The sequence below is a fragment of the Mirounga angustirostris genome, unplaced genomic scaffold (assembly GCF_029215605.1).
Source record: "Mirounga angustirostris isolate CCGP_5_RB_7025 unplaced genomic scaffold, mMirAng1.0.hap1 SCAF_3, whole genome shotgun sequence".
In the NCBI taxonomy this organism is placed as follows: Eukaryota; Metazoa; Chordata; class Mammalia; order Carnivora; family Phocidae; genus Mirounga; species Mirounga angustirostris.
In genome coordinates this window covers 86,168,507-86,190,591 of record NW_026991711.1, presented here as the reverse complement: position 1 = coordinate 86,190,591, position 22,085 = coordinate 86,168,507, and the positions used below count along the sequence as shown (strand labels likewise).

General features: G+C 38.7%; 1 protein-coding gene across 6 annotated transcripts in view; it reads left to right on the top strand.

The window, feature by feature from the left end:
- The window catches only part of UGGT1 (UDP-glucose glycoprotein glucosyltransferase 1), a 139,024-nt gene that overhangs the window by 81,650 nt on the left and 35,289 nt on the right, over positions 1–22,085 (top strand). For all 6 annotated transcript variants that reach the window (XM_064586350.1, XM_064586349.1, XM_064586352.1 and 3 more), the window contains 7 exons: positions 2,401–2,485; positions 3,937–4,025; positions 4,559–4,663; positions 5,882–5,966; positions 6,597–6,779; positions 8,199–8,359; positions 9,388–9,502. In XM_064586350.1, coding sequence (XP_064442420.1) covers positions 2,401–2,485; positions 3,937–4,025; positions 4,559–4,663; positions 5,882–5,966; positions 6,597–6,779; positions 8,199–8,359; positions 9,388–9,502 — 823 coding nt within the window. The remainder of the gene's footprint in view (positions 1–2,400; positions 2,486–3,936; positions 4,026–4,558; positions 4,664–5,881; positions 5,967–6,596; positions 6,780–8,198; positions 8,360–9,387; positions 9,503–22,085) is intronic.

Below are 22,085 nucleotides of genomic sequence, written 5' to 3'. Positions count from 1 at the left end.
GATCCTGGGTGAATTGCAGGTACACAGTGTAAGCTTTGGCCATGAAATCTTGGTGCTAGACTGGCTTTCTTGGTCTGTGGTAATACGGAAGTAGTTCCAGAGCATTTCGTCAGTCACCAGGTTTTTGCCTTCAGGTTTGCTATGGCTGCCTATTAGTTTAAAAAAATTATACTGCCATTTTGAGTTTATCTTTGTATATGGTGTAAGAGAATGGTCCAGTTTCATTCTTCTGCATATGTGACTGTCCAATTTTCCCAGCACCATTTATTGAAGAGACTGTCTTTTTTTCCATTGCATATTCTTTCCTGCTTTGTTGAAGATTCGTTGACCATAGAGTTGAGGGTCCATTTCTGGGGTCTCTATTCTGTTCCATTGATCTATGTGTCTGTTTTTTTTGCCAATACCATGCTGTCTTGGTGATCACAGCTTTGTAATATAGCTTGAAGTCAGGCATTGTGATGCCTCCAGCTTTGGTTTTCTTTTTCATCATACCCCTGGTGATTCGGGGTCTTTTCTGGTTCCATACAAATTTTAGGATTGTTTGTTCCAGCTCTGTGAAGAATGTTGATGGTATTTTGATAGGGATTGCATTGAAAGTGTAGATTGCTCTAGGCAGCATAGACATTTTAACAGTGTTTATTCTTCCAATCCATGAGCATGGTTTCACTCATATGTGGAGTGTAAGGAAAAGCGTGGAGGACCATAGGGGAAGGGAGGGAAAACTGAATGGGAAGAAATCAGAGAGGGAGACAAACCATGAGAGACTCTGGACTCCAGGAAACAAACTGAGGGTTACAGAAGGGAGGGGAGTCGGGGGATGGGGTAACCAGGTGATGGGTATTAAGGAGGGCACGTGTGGTGATAAGCACTGGGTTTATGCACAACTAATGAATCGTTGAACACTACCTCAAAAACTAATGATGTACTATATGTTGGCTAAAAAAAATTAAAGGGGGAAAGAAAAATATTAACACTGCCTTTTAAAAGGTGTAATCTAAATTCTGTTTAACACAATTTAAATTAGTTTTAAGCTATGTGAAGAGAGTTTATGTCAATTTTTAGGGAGTGATTTCCATTACAGTGTATTTAAAACACCCTCTTGTGTCATCTTAGTTCTATAGCATCTATAGAGCAGCGTGGTTTCTTGAAGCTGTATTATAATAACATATTTATTGTAAATACCATGTTTTCTTCCAAATAATGTTTTCCTAAATACAGTTTTGCAGAATTTAATCCTATCATAAGAAGTTTACTTGTTCTTCTTCTAAACCCCGTCCCTTCCGTGTGCCCTTTCCCTGGCTGCTCTTCCCCTTTCCCAAGAGTGTGGAGTCTTCCTCTTTTCCTACTCTCTAGGGTTCCCTTCATCTTGGGATATTCCCAGACTCTATGTGTTTCATGCTTCCCTATCAGAATCTTACCTTGCCTGAGAACTCTGCTTTGTGCTGGATGACAGTGAATGAATGCAGTGAATTCATATTTTATCGTGGCTTTCTGCACTTAACACCTTGAAAATTGGTGCCTGGAAATTTTAGGAATTACAGTTGAGTGGGGATATCTTATTTTTAATTTTTTTTTTTTTAAAGATTTTATTTATTTTTTTTTGAGAGAGAGACATAGCGAGAGCAGGAACACAAGCAGGCGGAGTAGGAGAGGGAGAAGCAGGCTTCCTGCGGAGCAGGGAGCCCGATGTGGGACTCGATCCCAGGACCCTGGGATCATGACCTGAGCCGAAGGCAGACGCTTAACGACTGAGCCACCCAGGCGCCCTCTTATTTTTAATTTTAAATGTTTCCTGTTCTGCCCTAGCCCTCCCTGCAAATAGAGCTTGTTATAGTTCTTTCTCCAGAATATGGGCACCAGATTGAGTACAGGGCCTAGAGTTGGCTGATTGTGTGCCTCCAGGCAGAAGGATAGAGTAGATGCCTTTACAGAACTCTGAAGTGGAGCCATGCTTTGTTACTTGTCCATGAAAGAGTAGAAGTGATGTGTTTCTGGTGATGGTGCAGAGTGGCTCATGCTCCTAGGCAGTCCCTTATTGCTGATGCTGAACTTGGCTCAGACTTTGTGAATACAGGTGTTGATTAAGTGCTCATCATGCGCTTGCCAGCACTGGGAGCCTCTTACTCTGTGAAAGGTAATTTAAAGAGGAGACTCAAGAAGGAAGTTTGGGTTGTGACTGATTGGAATGTTCAGTGTTTGAAGGATAGAGATTCTGACAGTGCTTCTGTGTAGCTTGAAGGGACTTCCTGTAGGTTTCGAGAAAATAATTTATTCTGGAAAACTCCTTTATGATAAAGATGATGGACAAATATGGCAGATTGATGTCACACCACTTACTGCATTTTGAGAATTGTGATTTGTAATGTCTGTCTTATTCTTTCCCTTTCTTTTCTCTCTAAGCCACGATGGCACAGATTCTCCTCCTGATGCTGATGAAGTTGTTGTTGTTCTCAACAACTTCAAGAGCAAAATTATTAAAGTGAAGGTGAGTTTGGTAATACTAAGGCAGCCACTCTTATAGTGGGTGAAAGTAGCAGTATTCTGGCATTCAGTAGCTCTTATCTAGAAGTAGGTGGATGCATTAACTGATAATGCTGTCTCTGTGGTCATCATTTTACAATATTTATGCATATCAAATCATCACATTGTATACTTTCAATTTATACAATGTTGTTTGTCAATAATTATATCTCAGTAAAGGTGGGGGGAAAGAAAACCAGCTTAAGACTAATTCACCTTTGGAATTTTAGTGTTTATTGCAATGCTTTTTTTTTTTTTTTGAGAGAGAGAGCATGAGGGGCGGGGTCGGGGGGAGATGAGAGAGGGAGAGAGAAAGAGAAAGAGAGACTCCTAAGCAGGCTCCATGCCCAGTGTGGAGACCGATGCGGGGCTTGTTCTCACTACCCTGAGATCATGACCTGACATGTTAGACACTTAGCCAGCTGAGCCACCCAGGCGCCCCAGAATACTTCTTTAAATGTAAGATGTCTTGGGGTGCCTGGGTGGCTCAGTTGGTTAAGCGACTGCCTTCAGCTCAGGTCATGATCCTGGAGTCCCAGGATCGAGTCCCGCATCAGGCTCCCTGCTCAGCGGGGAGTCTGCTTCTCCCTCTGATCCTCTTCCCTCTCATGCTCTCTGTCTCTCATTCTTTCTCTCTCAAATAAATAAATTAATTAATTAATTAAAAAAAAATAAATGTAAGATGTCTTTTGTAAATATACATTTGTGGCTTTCTTCAACTGAGAGATTGCATCTTCTAGGTAATCTCTGAGCAATACAAGTCTCCTTTTACATAGTGTTTTCACAGATACTGTTTTGCTTACATAGCCATTGTTCACATTATTATTGATGACTGTTCTCAGAAAATTGGGAAGAATGCCAGTGAAAATTTCAATGACAATAATAATTGGTAGCCCTATTTCATTTCTTTTCACTTCTCAGAATTTTGAAGTTCTTAGTGCCTTAAATTCAAGTAAAAGGTATCATGGAATAAATAATCATTACACACAGTAAAATCTAAAGCCGACCACACATGATTGATCAGAAAACTGGTCCCTGTGTTGTTGAGAAGATTCAACCCGTCTTTATCCTGGTAAATCCTAAAAACAGGCTGTGATGTGAAGTGACTTCTTCCTGACAGCGCTCATGTGGGCTGCACTCTACCCCTGGAAAACCAGCTGTCAGCTTGGTGGATTAGGTTTCTAGTTTTGCTTAGACTCTGTTTCCTACATAGTTGAATTTGAGGTTCTTTGACCATTTTTCAAAGTAAAAACAGTTATTATCTAATTAAGAGAGGTTGCTGGCTCATCACCTGAAGTTTTAATGTGATATGTTGAAGATCATTGTACTGGACTCGTCTAGACTCCGGGTGGATTGTTGTGCTTGTGGGAGAATTCGTTCCCTGTTGTTGACAACACTCCTCACATATGGTTGCAGGTTCAGAAGAAGGCAGATATGGTGAATGAAGACTTGCTGAGTGATGGAACTAATGAGAATGAATCTGGATTTTGGGACTCCTTCAAATGGTAAATTGGCATCATTTAAAAAAAAAGTATCTTTTAAGGAAAAACTGAGATATAAGCACCATCCCTTCCTTCTTTTGAGTATAAGACTCCTATCTGGGCCTTTCAGAATCTGCACTCTGCCACCACATCTTGCACTTCTATTTAGAGTAGATGAGTGTTTTCCACTGACTGAGTGACGGAGGTTAATGTCCCCGTATGGGGAAGTTACTTGTTGACTCTCACTGGGTTGTGCCTGCCTTTCGGAGAGTTCAGTTTACTTCCCATTGAGCGGATCATGTTCTGTGGGATCGCCTCTGTTCAGTCTACTCCTGAAGCTCTGCGGTACCCTGCAGGCAGCACCGTTGTCTTTCCCTGTGGTGGCTTGGTTGCGTTGTGCCCTCTCAGGTGCCAGCGGATGCTTCACCGGCCTCTCCTGCATCGCCCCCTAGGGAAGGAGTGAGCATGGGAAACACATCTCTGCAGCTCTCCCCTTAAAGGGCTGTGTGTCTGTACCAGCATTTCAAGTGTTCTTGTTTTTATCTTTATTATTATAGGGGCTTTACGGGAGGACAGAAGACTGAGGAAGTGAAACAAGATAAAGATGACATAATTAATATTTTCTCCGTGGCATCTGGTCATCTCTATGAAAGATTTCTTCGGTTAGTTGTGTTGATTATTTCAGTATATACGAATGGGTTTGTCACAGTATTCTTATTTAGAGAGTAAATGTTTTATGGGATTCTGTCCATTATGCTTCTGTGTATCTGAAGCACTCTGAGGATTGTGAATATATAATTGTATTTGTTTTGATCTGCCAATCTCATGAAGTCTGGCTGTATAATAAATGCATCTTGTGGATATTACAAGGCTATAAACCTTTAATACCACTGCATGCACATTATAAATAGTGGTGTTTCACTGGCCACCAAGCATTGCTTAAATCAGAAATTAGGAGGTTAACACAGAGAATAGAAGTGGAGTAGGGCCATGGACCTGCCTTCTGAAGATTCATAGGAGTTTAGAGCCAGGAGTGATCTTGGTTCTCACAGAAGAACACCTCTGTTTTATAGACAGATTCAGAGGGTGAAGGAACTTGCCTGAGGTCACACAGCCAGGGCCAAAGAGAGGTCATAGCCTTGGGCTGGTTGATGCAGTGGCCACCAGGGGAAGGCTTGGCTATGAATATGCTCCTTTGCTTGAGAGTGACTTTCCTAATGCCAGGGTTCATTTTATTTTAATTTTCCGTGACAAATCTAGTATGGCAAATAATTAAACTGTCATTTTACTCAGTTTCAGGCCTCCCATTTCCAAGAAATAACTGACCTGTAAAATAGTTAATGTCAAATGTTGGTAACTCAATTCAATTCCGTGACTCAGTTTGTTTTTGTATGTTTTCGAAGTTAGGAAAACCTGACGCTGTGGCCATTTGCTATCCCCTGACCTCTCTCTGCTCTCCTCCCTGGCGGGGTCTCCAGTTGAGGCTGTGGGGGGCAGTGCAGTGACAGAGCTGCGGTGGCCTTACAGGTTTTCTTTTCAGAGTCCTGTAATCAGTTAACCACAACCTCCATTATTCATTTATACCATAATCAAGGTAGCAGTTCATGAAGCAGTTTATTTAAAGATGTAACATGATTAAGACATTTGCCTTTATCAGGTATATCTTTATGGGTGAGAAATACTCTTTCTTTTCCATGCAGTGATAACTTTATATAATAAGTGCAGTTTTCCATTTTCCATTACTAAGGGTCTCTCTTTGCCATCAATTTGCTCTGCCATGAAGAACATTCAGCAGTCTCGTGATTGACTCTACTTGATTTCATTGAGATTAAAAAGCATTGGATAATTATTATTGATTATTATTTGCTTTTGTTTGACAGTATAATGATGCTATCAGTACTGAAGAATACCAAGACTCCTGTGAAATTCTGGTTCTTGAAGAATTATTTGTCTCCCACATTTAAGGTTTGTTCCTCAGGAGAAAGGAAAGGATTCTTATTAAGGAGATATGTATGGTATAATATACTTTTTTACTGCTTCAGTGTTATTTGTATGATTTAAAGTTTTTCCTTTTAATTAGGTTTCCCTTCTTCAGTTGCATATTTTGTTTGTTTGTTTGTTTATTTATTTAAGTAATCTCTACACCCACCGTGGGGCTCAAACTGACAACCCCAAGATCAAGAGTCGCATGCTCTTCCATTTAAGCCAGCCAGGCGCCCCTAGTTGCATATTTCTATGTTCATTCCAGATGGATTATTTTGGAGGAATAGTCGTTATAAAACCAAACACAAAATTATGACCTGTTTGAAGCTTGGATAACATTGGAGGAAAATCTGTATCTTTTGTTTTGATGAAATAACATTCTCTTCCTCTGAGCATGTATATTATATAGTTTAATTAGAAAGCACAGTACAAGTTATTCTCTGTTTTTTTTATGTAGTCACAGGTGAGTCAGGGTCAGATTTCTGTATTAGACCACTGTTATGGTAAATGTGTTTTACTTGTGCCATAATCATGATGGCTGACTTACATTATTGAGTTGATTTTCTTCATCAAAGTAAATGGTTGGTTGTTGTTTTCTATGTCCAAAAATAGGAGTTCATACCTTATATGGCAAATGAATACAATTTCCAATATGAGCTTGTTCAGTACAAATGGCCTCGGTGGCTTCATCAACAGACTGAGAAACAGCGCATCATCTGGGGTTACAAGATCCTCTTCCTGGATGTGCTCTTCCCACTAGTTGTTGACAAATTCCTGTTTGTGGATGCTGATCAGGTAAGCTCTTACAAGCCAAATTTAAACAGTTCATATTGGGGCGCCTGGGTGGCTCAGTCATGAAGCGTCTGCCTTCAGCTCAGGTCATGATTCTGGGGTCCTGGCTTCAAGCCCCGCATCAGGCTCCCTGCTCAGTGGGAGGCCTGCTTCTCCCTCTCCCACTCCCCCTGCTTGTGTCCCCTCTCTTGCTGTCTTTCTATCTGTCAGATAAATAAATAAAATCTTAAAACAAAACAAAAACAGTTCGTATTAAAGGCATTAGACTTCCTTCTTTTTAAATGATTTTATTTTTCTAGTTACAGAAAAATACATACTTACATTATTTAGAATATATGGAAAGTTACACTCAGATGTGATCACTTTTAAAATTTGCATTTGAGGTATCTCTTTTCATCTTTTTTTCTATGCCTCTTACCCAGTTGTGATTACACCATGTATGCAGTTTTGTTTCTTAATTCATTTAACATATAAACTAGAACCTGGAAGATTGAGGTTTAACAGTGCTTGCCATTATCTCCAATTATTTACCCAAAAGCTAGGAGTTATTGACATGGTTAAGAGAGGGGAAGCTCTAGTAGATAGACGCCTGCCTTGATAATTTGGAACTCTTCAGATATTCTTCCTCCTGTCAAAGATTTGTCCTAAAAGGAACACACTGTGGTTTTAGACCACACAAACTCAAAAAGTGTGAATATAGTTGTCCTTTACAACCTTCCCCCTCCCCCTGACCTGGCTGAAACCCGAAGTAATCATCTGAATGGAAGTGATATGTAATATGTGCAAAAGTCATGTGGCCAGAGGCTTCATCCACCTCTTTGGAATTACCTGCCTCATCTGACTCCCTGTATCACAACTGGCTTGACCTAAAGCATGCTTTCTGGATTCTAATATAAGCACACTTACTCCTTATTGAGTACTTGCTGTGTGTCAGGCATCTTTACACAGCTGTCCATATATTGATTCATGTAATCCTGTGAAGTCTCCATTTTACACATGAGGAAACTCAGTCACAGAGAGACAAGCATTAGGCAAAGTATCTTACTTGCTAGTGAAGGCAGTCAGCTAATCAGTGTAAGAATCCGGGCTCAGACTGGGTCTACCACTGGGGCCTGTGCCATTAACCTCAGAGCTGCCCTCTGTAATGTCTCAGTGAAGCAGTCTGTATTGTAAGAAAACTGCTGTCTGCATGGCTGTTTAACAAATGCCTTGTGGGGCGTCTAGGTGGCTCAGTTGGTTATGTATCTGACTCTTGATTTCGGCTCAGGTCATGATCTCAGCGTTGTGAGATGGAGCCCTGTGTCAGGCTCTGCACTGGGCGTGAAGCCTATTTTAAGATTCTCTCTCTTCCTCTCCCTCTGCGCCTCCCTCCGTCTAAAACAAACAAAACAAAACAATGACTTGTGATCTTTTTTTTTCCAGATTGTACGAACGGATCTGAAAGAGTTAAGAGATTTCAATTTGGATGGTGCTCCTTATGGCTATACTCCTTTCTGTGATAGCCGAAAAGAAATGGATGGCTATAGGTTCTGGAAATCAGGGTACTGGGCCAGTCATTTGGCTGGGCGAAAGTATCATATCAGGTATTGAAAAAGGAGTACTCCCAGTGTTGTTTGATTTTCTTTTCTTAAAAAATTTATTTTACATATTTGAATTTGTGAATAGGTAATAAACTAACATGGTTCAAAAATAAAAATTATGAAAAATATGCAGTGAAAAATAATCTTCCCAGTCCTTTCCGTCTTCTACCCAGTTCCCATTTCTACAACAGATAACCGACTTTATTAATTTACTATATGTCCTTCCAGAGTTTGATTCTTACATTATCAACTGAACTTTTTTTACACAAAATATACCATCATGTTTACAGTTTTGTGCCTTGCTTTATTTAATATCTCTAGTAGATCTTACATCAATGTCCTGAGAGAGAGACCTTCCTTTTTACATCTACATATTATTCCAGTATATATGTTATTTATGGTATTTTGCTGTGACATACAGTGTTGCAGTGAATAATTAAATACATCATTTAGTATGTTTCAAATATATCTGTAGGACAAATTCCTAGAAGTAGAACTCCTAGGATGGACTGTGTAACATTACATTATCTGCTCTGGGTCGAGTGTGGTTTGGAAGATCTGGAAGGTCTGGGGATGTGTAGGTAGCAGCATTTACAGACATAAATGTTGGGGTTTGGTGATTTCTTTGTCATCAGTTAATGTTCTTGGTCCAGAAGATCTGTAACACTTGGGGTTTTTTCCCCTGCAACATTTAAGACATCAACAGGATATCTTTGACTGATGGTTAGCTTTTATTACCTAATCTGCTGACATTTGGTAGAAGTTTTCTTTTGTCAGAGATTTAAGGTAGCTAAATAAGGCAATTTAATAAAGAAGAGGGACAAAGTGAGTTTGTGGTGGCAGAATATGGGTTTTGCAATAATTTCCTGAGCCATCTTTGAAGGAGCACATACTGACCCTGAGCTCCACACTGAGGCCACAGCTTACTTTTTCAAAGAGAGGCCAGGATGTTTACCTGGTGACCATTATTCAGCGAGGTTACTTTTTCTGCCACAATCCATGGTTATAACAAGTAGTTCTTCTCTATCCAGTGCACTGTATGTTGTGGATCTGAAGAAGTTTAGGAAAATAGCTGCTGGTGACAGACTCAGGGGACAGTACCAAGGTCTGAGTCAGGATCCTAACAGCCTTTCAAATCTTGATCAAGTAAGTGGCTATTTTTTTTCGTTAACACTTTCAGTGATGGGTATGCAATACTGTTTCAGGAATTAAATTATTATTTTCCTCTCAATTCTCTCCTCCGTTGGGACAGTGTTTTGTTTCTTCATGGAAAGGAATTGTGGGGTGTGTGTGTGTGTGTGTGTGTGACATTTTTATCCTCAAGAGAAGAAATACTAGTGAAAAATGTCATAGGCCTGATGTGAGTTTGGAAGGGAGATGGAAGGAGGATGCTGTCTCTTCAAACCATTATCGTATCTTTCAGTTTTGCACCCAAGTTACCTTGTTTGATAAATTTGTTTCTCTGCCTGCTAGGAGCAATTTGTTTCTTTTTAGGAACTAATTAGCAAAGATTCACAGTAGATAGTCTACAATTTCCCTTTTTTTCTTTTTAAAGATTTTATTTATTTATGTGTCAGAGAGAGAGAAAGAAAAATCACAAGCGGGGGAGCGGAAGGCAGAGGGAGAAGCAGGCTCCTCGCCGAAGAAGGAGCCTGATGTGGGACTTGATCCCAGGACCTTGGGATCATGACCTGAACTGAAGGCCCACGCTTAACCAATTGAGCCACCCAGGCATCCCTCCTTTTTTTCCTATGTCAGAAACTATGGTGTTTTTTTTTGTGTGTGTGTGTGTGTGTTTTAACCATGGTGGTTTTTTTTTTAAGAAGTTTAGCCAAATCAATTTATTAATGCTAAATATTTTTCAGAAGTGAGATAATAGTTTGTTTTAGATACCTAGTTTTACATATTTTGTTTTACTTAAGTCTGCCTTAAACATTTTACAACTGTTATTGTGATATATAGCACCCATAAAGGAAAGCATACAAAACAAAATTATACCGATATATACATATTCATATGCATCAGTGAATTACCACAAAGCAAATGCCCATATACCATCATCCAGTTCAAGAAATAGAACATTACTAGCATCCCAGCAGCCATCTTTCTTCTCTAACAGAAGTATCCAGCATCCTGACTTTGGTGGTAATTACCTCAATTCTTTTCTTTGTAGAATTACTACTTGAATGTGTATCCTTAAATACTATAGTTTAGTTTTGCCTGTTTTTTTCCTCCCTACCTCAGTTGTATCTTAAAAGCTGTACTCTTTTGAATCTAATTTCTTTTGCTCAATGTTATGTTTCTGCAGTCCATCCATTTTGTTGTGTGTAGTGGTACTGTGTTTTGTTTATATTACATTTGGGTTGTTTTCCATTTTTGTCTTCCATGGATAATGCTGCTGTGAGCATTCATGCAACTGTCTTGATGCACATGTACACATATTTCAGTTGTGTGTACAACTACATGTGGAATTACCAAGTCATCAGATTTGTATGTTTGTCTTTATTAAATGATCCTAAACAGTTTTCCAAAGTTCTAATTTATACTCCTACCAGCCATGTAAGAATTCCTGTTGCTCCGTGTTTTGACCAGTACTTACTGTCAGTCTGTTAATTTGGTATATGTGAACTACCATCCTATGTGGCTTTCATTTAGAGAGTTTATTACATTTACATTTTCTATAATTGTTAGTCAAGTAGGATTTACATCTGTCATTTTAATTTCCTTGTTTCCTGTACTGTATATTTTTGAGTTATTTTCTCAGTGGTTGTCCTGATGATTATCATTAACACTTTAACTTATGACAATTTAGTTTGGGTTACTAACAACTTAATTTCAGTAGTATACAAAAACTTTGTTCCTATATAGCTTTGTTCCCCTCCTTCCCATACTTTTATTATCATACAGTTTGTATGATACATTGTATATATATTGTATGATACATTATATGCCTATCAACACAGATTTGTGATTACTACTGTTTGTAATTGTTTTTAAACCAGGTGGGGGAAAACTCTAAATAAGAAATACATTGGTATTATCTTTTATATTTACCTACATACCTTTACTGGTGCTTTTTATTTCTTCGTGTAGATTTGAGTTACTGTTTAGTGTCCTTTCATTTCACCCAGAGGTCTCCCTTTAGTATTTCTGATAGGATGGCTCTGGAGCTACAAACTCTTGGGGGAAATTTTCTCCTTCATTGTTTTTTGATGGATAGTTTTGCTGGATATAAAATTCTTGCTTGTCATTTTTTCTTTTTCTCATATTTTTCTTTGAATATATTGTCCCACACACTGTTAGCCTCCATGTTTTGTGATGAGAAGTTAGCTGTTAATTTTGAGAATCCCTTACCTGACAAGTCACTATCTCCAGTCTTTTCTTTTGATAGTTTTGATTATGATGTAGCTAGGTTGGGTCTCTTTTGAGTTAATCCTACTTGGAGTTCATTGAACTTCTTGAATGTGTAGGTTAATGTTTTTCACCAAGTTTGGGAAGTTTTATTTCTTTATTATTTCTGCCTCTTTTTCTCTCCTCTTGGGACTCCCATTGTATGTGTTCATATATTTGATGGTTTCCCACAGTTCTGTGAGCTCTGTTTATTTTTTTTCATTCTTCTCTCTGCTCCTGGAAAATCTTAAGACTGGATAATCTCAATTGATTTATCTACAGTTGACCTGATTATTATTATTTAAAAAAATTTTTTTATTGTTAATGTTAATTCCCATACATTACATCATTAGTTTTAGATGTAGTGTTCCATGATTCATTGTTTCTGCATAACACCCAGTGCTCCATGCAGAACATGCCCTCTTTAATACCCATCACCAGGCTAACCCATCCTCCCCCCGCCCCAGAACCCTCAGTTTGTTTTTGAGTCCATTGTCTCTCATGGTTCATCTCCCCCTCTGATTCTCCCCCTTCATTCTTCCCCTCCTGCTGTCTTCTTTTTTCTTTTCTTAACATATATTGCATTATTTGTTTCATAGGTACAGATCTGAGATTCAACAGTCTTGCACAATTCACAGCGCTTACCAGAGCACTCCCCAGTGTCTATCACCCAGTCACCCCATTCCTCCCACCCCACCCCCCACTCCAGCAACCCTCAGTTTGTTTCCTGCAATTAAGAATTCCTCGTATCAGTGAGTTCATATGATACATGTCTTTTTCTGATTGACTTATTTCGCTCAGCATAATACCCTCCAGTTCCATCCACGTCGTTGCAAATGGCAAGATCTCATTCCTTTTGATGGCTGCATAATATTCCCTTGTATATACGTACCACATCTTCTTTATCCATTCATCTGTCGATGGACATCTTGGCTCTTTCCACAGTTTGGCTATTGTGGACATTGCTGGTATAAACATCGGGGTGCACGTACCCTTTCTGATCCCTACTTTTGTATCTTTGGGGTAAATACCCAGTAGTGCAATTGCTGGATCGTATGGTAGCTCTATTTTCAACTTTTTGAGGAACCTCCATACTGTTTTCCAGAGTGGCTGCACCAGCTTGCATTCCCACCAACAGTGTAGGAGGGTTCCCCTTTCTCCGCATCCCCACCAACATCTGTCGTTTCCTGACTTGTTTATTTTAGCCATTCTGACTGGTGTGAGGTAATATCTCATTGAGGTTTTGATTTGGATTTCCCTGATGCCGAGCGATATTGAGCACTTTTTCATGTGTCTGTTGGCCATTTGGATGTCTTCTTTGGAGAAATGTCTGTTCATGTCTTCTGCCCATTTCTTGATTGGATTCTTTGTTCTTTGGGTGTTGAGTTTGATAAGTTCTTTATAGATTTTAGATACTAGCCCTTTATCTGATATGTCATTTGCAAATAGCTTCTCCCATTCTGTCGGTTGTCTTTTGGTTTTGTTGACTGTTTCTTTTGCTGTGCAAAAGCTTTTTATCTTGATGAAGTCCCAACAGTTCATTTTTGCCCTTGCTTCCCTTGCCTTTGGCGATGTTTCTAGGAAGAAGTTGCTGCGGCTGAGTTCGAAGAGGTTGCTGCCTGTGTTCTCCTTTAGGATGTTGATGGACTCCTGTCTCACACTGAGGTCTTTCAACCATTTGGAGTCTATTTTTGTGTGTGGTGTAAGGAAATGGTCCAGTTTCATTCTTCTGCATGTGGCAATCCAGTTTTCTCAACATCATTTGTTGAAGAGACTGTCTTTTTTCCATTGGACATTCTTTCCTGCTTTGTCGAAGATTAGTTGACCATAGAGTTGAGGGTCCATTTCTGGGCTCTCTATTCTGTTCCATTGATCTGTGTGCCTGTTTTTGTGCCAGTACCATACTGTCTTGCTGATGACAGCTTGTAATAGAGCTGGAAGTCCGGAATTGTGATGCCACCAGCTTTGCTTTTCTTTTTCAACATTCCTCTGGCTATGCGGAGTCTTTTCTGGTTCCATACAAATTTTAGGATGATTTGTTCCATTTCTTTGAAAAAAGTGGATGGTATTTTGATGGGGATTGCATTGAATGTGTAGATGGCTCTAGGTAGCATTGACATCTTCACAATATTTGTTCTTCCAGTCCATGAGCATGGAACGTTTTTCCCTTTCTTTGTGTCTTCCTCAATTTCTTTCATGAGTATTTTATAGTTTTCTGAGTACAGATCCTTTGCCTCTTTGGTTAGATTTATTCCTAGGTATCTTATGGTTTTGGGTGCAATTGTAAATGGGATCGACTCCTTCATTTCTCTTTATTCTGTCTTGTTGTTGGTGTATAGGAATGCCACTGACTTCTGTGCATTGATTTTATATCCTGCCACTTTACTGAATTCCTGTATGAGTTTTGGCAGTTTTGGGGCGGAGTCTTTGGGGTTTTCCACATAAAGTATCATATCATCTGCAAAGAGTGAGAGTTTGACTTCTTCTTTGCCAATTTGGATGCCTTTGATTTCTTTTTGTTGTCTGATTGCTGTGGCTAGGACTTCCAATACTATGTTGAATAGCAGTGGTGATAGTGGGCATCCCTGCCGCGTTCCTGACCTTAGGGGGAAAGCTCTCCGTTTTTCCCCATTGAGAATGATATTTGCTGTAGGTTTTTCATAGATGGCTTTTATGATATTGAGGTATGTACCCTCTATGCCTATACTCTGAAGCGTTTTGATCAAGAAAGGATGCTGTACTTTGTCAAATGCTTTTTCTGCATCTATTGAGAGGATCATATGGTTCTTGTTCTTTTTTTTGTTAATGTATTGTATCACGTTGATTGATTTGCGGATGTTGAACCAACCTTGCAGCCCAGGGATAAATCCCACTTGGTCGTGGTGAATAATCCTTTTAATGTACTGTTGGATCCTATTGGCTAGTATTTTGGTGAGAATTTTTGCCTCCATATTCATCAGGGATATTGGTCTGTAATTCTCCTTTTTGATGGGGTCTTTGTCTGGTTTTGGGATCAAGGTAATGGTGGCCTCATAAAATGAGTTATGAAGTTTTCTTTCCATTTCTATTTTTTGGAACAGTTTCAGAAGAATAGGTATTAATTCTTCTTTAAATGTTTGGTAGAATTCCCCTGGGAAGCCATCTGGCCCTGGGCTTTTGTTTGTTGAGAGGTTTTTGATGACTGCTTCAATTTCCTTAGTGGCTATAGGTCTGTTCAGGTTTTCTGTTTCTTCCTGGTTCAGTTTTGGTAGTTGATACATCTCTAGGAATGCATCCATTTCTTCCAGGTTATCTAATTGGCTGGCATAGAGTTGCTCATAATATGTTCTTATAATTGTTTGTATTTCTTTGGTGTTGGTTGTGATCTCTCCTCTTTCATTCATGATTTTGTTGATTTGGGTCATTTCTCTTTTCTTTTTGATAAGTCTGGCCAGGGGTTTATCAGTCTTGTCAACTCTTTAAAAGAACCAGCTCCTAGTTTCGTTGATCTGTTCTCCTGTTCTTTTAGTTTCTATTTCATTGATTTCTGCCCTGATCCTTATTATTTCTCTTCTGCTGCTGGGTTTAGGCTTTATTTGCAGTTCTTTCTCCAGCTCCTTTAGGTGTAGGGTTAGGTTGTGTACTTGAGACCTTTCTTGTTTCTTGAGAAAGGCTTGTATTGCTATATACTTTCCTCTTAGGACTGCCTTTGCTGCATCCCAAAGATTTTGAGCAGTTGTGTTTTCATTTTCATTGGTTTCCATGAATTTTTTTAATTCTTCTTTAATTTCCAGGTTGACCCATTCGTTCTTTAGTAGGATGCTCTTTAGCCTCCATGTATTTGAGTTCTTTCCGACATTCCTCTTATGATTGAGTTCTAGTTTCAAAGCATTGTGGTCTGAAAATAGGCAGGGAATGATCCCAATCTTTTGGTACCGGTTGAGACCTGATTTATGACCTAGGATGTGATCAATTCTGGAGAATGTTCCATGGGCACTAGAGAAGAATGTGTATTCCATCGCTTTGGGATGGAATGTTCTGAATATGTCTGTGAAGTCCATTTGGTCCAGTGTGTCATTTAAAGCCTTTATTTCCTTGTTGATCTTTTGCTTAGACGATCTGTCCATTTCAGTGAGGGGGGTGTTAAAGTCCCCCACTATTATTGTATTGTTGTCAATGTGTTTCCTTGCTTTTGTTATTAATTGGCTTATATAATTGGCTGCTCCCATGTTAGGGGCATAGATATTTACAATTGTTAGATCTTCTTGTTGGATAGATCCTTTAAGTATGATATAGTGTCCTTCCTCATCTCTTATTACAGTCTTTGGTTTAAAATCTAATTTGTCTGATATAAGGATTGCCACCCCAGCTTTCTTTTGGTGTCCATTAGCATGGTAAATGGTTTTCCACCCCCTCACTTTCAATCTGGGGGTGTCTTTGGGTCTAAAATGAGTCTCTTGCAGACAGCATATTGATGGGTCTTGTTTTTTAATCCAATCTGATAGCCTGTGTCTTTTGATTGGGGCATTGAGCCCATTTACATTCAGGGTAACTATTGAAAGATATGAATTTAGTGCCATTGTATTGCCTGTAAGGTGACTGTTACTGTATATTGTCTGTGTTCCTTTCTGGTCTATGTTGCTTTTAGGGTCTCTCTTTGCCTAGAGGACCCCTTTCAAGATTTTTGTAGGGCTGGTTTCGTGTTTGCAAATTCCTTTAGTTTTTGTTTGTCCTGGAAGCTTTTTATCTCTCCTTCAATTTTCAATGACAGCCTAGCTGGATATAGTATTCTTGGCTGCATATTTTTCTCATTTAGTGCTCTGAATATATCCTGCCAGTCCTTTCTGGCCTGCCAGGTCTCTGTGGATAGGTCTGTTGCCAGTCTAATGTTTCTACCATTGTAGGTTACATATCTCTTCTCCCGAGCTGTTTTCAGGATTTTCTCTTTATCTCTGAGACTCGTAAGTTTTACTATTAGATGTCAGGGTGTTGACCTATTTTTATTGATTTTGAGGGGGGTTCTCTGTGCCTCCTGGATTTTGATGCCTGTTTACTTCCCCAAATTAGGGAAGTTCTCTGCTATAATTTGCTCCATTATACCTTCTGCCCCTCTCTCTCTTTCTTCTTCTTCTGGGATCCCAATTATTCTAATGTTGTTTTGTCTTATGGTATCGGTTATCTCTCGAATTCTGCCCTCGTGATCCAGTAGTTGTTTATCTCTCTTTTTCTCAGCTTCTTTATTTTCCACCATTTGGTCTTCTATATCACTGATTCTCTCTTCTGCCTAATTTATCCTAGCAGTTAGCGCCCCCATATTTGATTGCACCTCATTAATAGACTTTTTGATTTCTACTTGGTTAGATTTTAGTTCTTTTACTTCTCCAGAAAGGGTTTCTCTAATAACTTCCATGTTTTTTTCAAGCCCAGCTAATATCTTTAAAGTCATGATTCTGAACTCTAGATCTGACATCGTACTAATGTCCTTATTGAGTAGGTCCCTGGCAGTCGGTACTACCTCTTGTTCTTTTTGTTGAGGTGATTTTTTCCATCTTGTCATTTTGTCCAGAGGAGAATAGATTAATGAGAGAACAAAATGCTAACAGGGTAACAACGTCCCCAGAAAATATACTCTAAAAAATCAGAAAAGACCTGAAGCAGTGGGAAAAGAAAGGGAAAGAGAGAAAAAAGGAAAAAGGAAAAAAAAAAAGAAAAAGATAAAGATAAAAACAAAAACAGAACAACAACAACAAAAAAAGCAGAATACGGTCAAATATGATCAGGCTGGTATATAGATCAGTGCCACACACTAGATTTGGGGTGTATTTTAGTCTTTTAGAAGAAAGTGCCTCCCAAAATTTTAAAGAAAGAAAAACTTATATATGTACAAAAATAAGGGTTGATATGATGAAGGGATGGAATATGACTGTAAAGATGGAAATTATAAAAAATTTTATAAAAGGAATTGATAAGAATTTGTTTGAAAAAAGAAAGAAGAGGATTTAAAAAAAAAAAAGAAAAAGGAGAGAATGTGATCAGGCAGGGGAGTAGGAAAAACCATACACTAGAGATTTAGGGTATATTTTGATCTGTTAGAAGAAACTATCTCAAAATTTTAAAGAGAGAACAATTTAGATATATATGCCAAAAATACACATAACTACTATGAAGGGATAGAATATGACTCTAAAAATGAAAAATAAAAATGTTTTTTTAAAAAAGGATTGATAAGATGTTGGTTGAAAAAGGGAAAAAGAAAAATTAAAAAAAAAAAAAAGACAGTTAAAAAAAAAATTAACTTTGAAAGACTACAGAATCATGGTAAAAAAGCCATGGATTCTATGTGCAGTATTCACCTAGTGCTGGAGTTCTGCCGTTCTCATTGATCAGTAAACTTGGTCTTGGCTGGCTGTTCTTGCTGATCTTCTGGGGGAGGGGCCTGTTGCCATGGTTCCCAAATGTCTTTGCTGGAGGTGGAATTGCCCCGCCCTTGCCCTGTCTGGGCTAAGTTATCTGCTCTGGTTTGCTTTCCGGAGCTTTTGTTCCCTGCAAGCTTTCCGTACAGCTTTGGAGGAGGAGAGTGAAAATGGCGGCCTCCCAATCTCTGGCCCAGAGGAGCCGAGAACTCGGGGCCCCGCTCCTTAGTGAGCACCCAGAGAAAAGCTGTCAGTCACTCCTGTCTCCCCGGTCTCCGGCCTCACTCCCTGCTCACCTGGTCTGTGACTGAGCGTTTCTATCTCTGGCACCCGACCCCATGTGGAGTCTCCAAACCCAGCAGATTCCTGTGGTGCGCTCCCACACCGCTCCTCCTGGGGGAACAAGTTGAGTCTCCCCAGATCTGCCCCTTGTTGGGTCCCTGCTGGAGGAGCAGTGGCCCGACTGTGCCGCGGATCACGGTTTATGGCAACCCCGAGCTGAGGGCCTGCCCTCAGCTCCGTCTCTGCAGCTGGCTTCCCCGCTCTGATACTTGGGAGCTCTGCCACACTCAGGCACCCCCGGTCTTTCTGTGACCCCGAGGGTCCTGAGACCACACTGTCCCACAAGGGTCCCCCCCCCGCCGTTTAGCCACCGGAGTGACGTCCCTCAGCGGAGCCGACTTCTAAAAGTTCCGATTTTGTGCTCCGTGGCTCTATCACTTGCCAGAAGCGGCCTACAGAGGCCCCTCCCCCGCCGTCTATCCTCCCGAATATCGCCTCGGATTCACTTCTCTGCACATCCTACCTTCCAGAAAGTGGTCGCTTTTCTGATGAGAGAGTTGTTGCTCTTCTTTTCTTCGATCTCCTGTTGAGTTTGTAGGTGTTCAGAATGGTTTGATCCCTATCCAGCTGAATTCCTGAGACCAGATGACATCCAAGTCTCCTACTCCTCTGCCATCTTGACCTGATTATTTTTTCTGCTACTCAAATCTGTGGCTAAACCCATCTAGTGAATTTTCATTTAAATTGTTGTGTTTTTCAACAGTAGATTTTGTTTGGTTCTTTTGTATAATTTGTACCTCTTTATTCTCTAATTTACTATTTATACTAATTAATAATACTAATTACTAATAATATTAATTACTAATTAATATACTTTCCTTTAGTTCTATTAGACTTGGTTTCCTTTGTTCCTATTTGAACATATTTAAGATACCCGATATAAAGTCCTTGTGTTGTAAATTCAATGTCTGGGCCTCCAGAAGTATAGCTTCTATTGATTACTTTTTACCCCTGTATATGGGTTTTGTATATTTGGTATTTCACATGTCTCTTCTTTTTTGTTGAATACTGAAAATTTCAAGTAATATAGTGTGGCACTCTGGAAATCAGACTTTCCCCTGTCCCCAAGGTTTATTGTTGCTGCCTATTGCAGGAGTAATTGTTTGTTTTTGGACTTCTAAACCAGTTCTGTGAAGTCTGCATTTTTGGTCTGCCTGATTAGCTTAGTGGTCAGCTAAAATTGGGCAGAGATTTCCTTAAGTGTTCAGAACCCCTAAGACTTCCATTCTTTGCCAGCAGCCTCTGGGTGCATGTTGGGACACATCCTCAACAGTTAGCCAGGCAGTTTACCACTCTACCTTCTTTGTTGCATAGAGCCTCAGGATCAACCAGAGATGAGAGCTTTTGGCTTTATTAGGTCTTTCTTGCTTATGCACACACCACTGAGCATGCTCAGAGCCTTATACATGTGCATGGCTTTCTGTTTTCCCAGGAATATATCTTTTCTTTTCAAAGCCTCCTATGGATATCTAATTCTTTGGTTTCTCCTGTCAAGAATTTTGCTTAGTATATTCTTTGCTCCACTTTAGACAGCCTCAGAAAGCTTAATATAATCCTCAAGTGCTGCTGAGGAGAAGTTTTTTATCATTGGGTTAAGTTCAACTGAGATTGAATAGACGGGCCTATATAGTACAGTCTTTAAATAATGCCTCTGCTTTGGGAATGAAGCTTGAAAGATCTCCAGCGTCGTTCTCCTTTCTCCAGTATGGGAGTTCAGGCTGTTATTTTTTGAGGCTTATGGGGAGCAGGAGAATAGGAATAGGGTAAGTTCAGATGCCTCAAAATTCACTGTTCTTATCAACATTCAACCATTTTTTGTTGACTTTTAGTTGCTCCTTAGGTTGCTGCAAACCTTTGGTTAATTTCCAGTGTTCTGAAAAATGTTGGTTCTATTTTTGTCATGTTTTTGGCTGCTTTCATGGAGAGGTGAACTTTCAGAGCTCCTTACTCTACCATTTTTTGCTGATGTTGCTCCTCATTGTGGTTTTATTTTGCATTTCCATTATTAATATAATGAAGTTGAGTACCATTTTGTGTGTTTATGGCCACTTAGGTATTCTCTTTTGTGATATGCTTATTTAAGTATTTGGGTTGTTTGAAATTTTTCTTCTTGATTTATGGGCATTCTTTTATATATACTGATAGTGTATCCTTTGTTATATTTGTTGCAGAATTTCCCACTTTAACTCTCTTAATGGTATCTTTTGTAGTCAGACTGGTCAATATTTTCTGTTACGGTTAATGCTTTTTGACCCCTATTAAAGTTACAAAGATACTTTTTTTTATATGAGCTTTATTGTTTTTTTCTTTCACATTCAAATCATTATTCCAGGAGGAATTTGTTTTTGAGATAGAGTTCAACTTTCACTTTTTATGTACATATACAGTTATATCAGTTTTTTTTTTTTTTTTTTTAATGAAATGCACTGCTCTATAATACCATCTTTGTCAGATTTGAAGTGCCCATATATGCATGGATCCATTTCTGGGTCTTCTGGTTTTTGATTGGTCTATTTGTCTATCTTCACATCCATACTACAAATATCTCAGTTACTTTAGTTCTGTAATAAGTCATGATACCCAGTAAATCAAATCCTCCCACCTCATTCTTAAAGAATGTCTTAGAGTATTCTTTGTCCTTTATTTTTTCATATACATTTTAGAACGAGCTTGTCAAGTTCAGGAGGAAAAAAACACTTGCTAGGATTTTATATTTGGGTTGTATTTAATTTCTCTCAATAATGTAGATTGTTTTCCTCATAGAGATCTTGTACATCTTTTTTAGAGTTATTTTTAAAAGCCTTTTGTTTCTGTTTGTTGCTGGTATCTAGAATTGCAACTGATTTTTGTTCTTTGTCGTACTCAGCCACCCTGCTAATATATATATATATATATATATACACTTTTGTCTTTTCTATATATGTAAGCATCATATATCTACAGATAATGGCAGTTTTATTTTTTCTTTTCCAATCTTACATTTAAAAAATTTTTTTTCATGCTTTCACTATTTACTGGACTTCCATAATGTTGAATAGAAATGTTGATAGTGGACATTCTTGACTCAAAATGATGAAAGTATTCAGCATTTCACCACTAAGTATGATGTTTGTTGTAGATGTTCTGTAGATACCTCTTATTCACATTAAGGAAGTTCCTTTTAGTTCTTTTTTGATACTTAAAAAAAAAAGATCCCTTGTGTTAAATTCTGTAAATTTTTGACATCTGCTGAAATAATATGATTTTCTCTTTTATTCTGTAAATATAGTTAATTTTATACCTAAATATAATTTCTGAATTATAAAATCCAACTTGATTATGATTTATTATTATTTTTTTATATAGTCCTGGATTTTGGGGGCGAGTATTTGTTTAAGAATTTTGCACTTACGTTTTTGTGTGACATTGGCTTGTAGTAATATCTCTGTCAGATTTTGGTATTGAGATTTAATAAAATGAGTTGGGTTGTGTTTTTTTTTTTTTTTTTTAATTTACCTGTAATTGGTTTTTATAAGATTGGCTTTATTTCTTTCTTAAATGTTTGGTGGAATTCACTAGTGAAGCCTCTAATTTCTTTGTGCTTAAATTATGATTTCAGTTTCTTT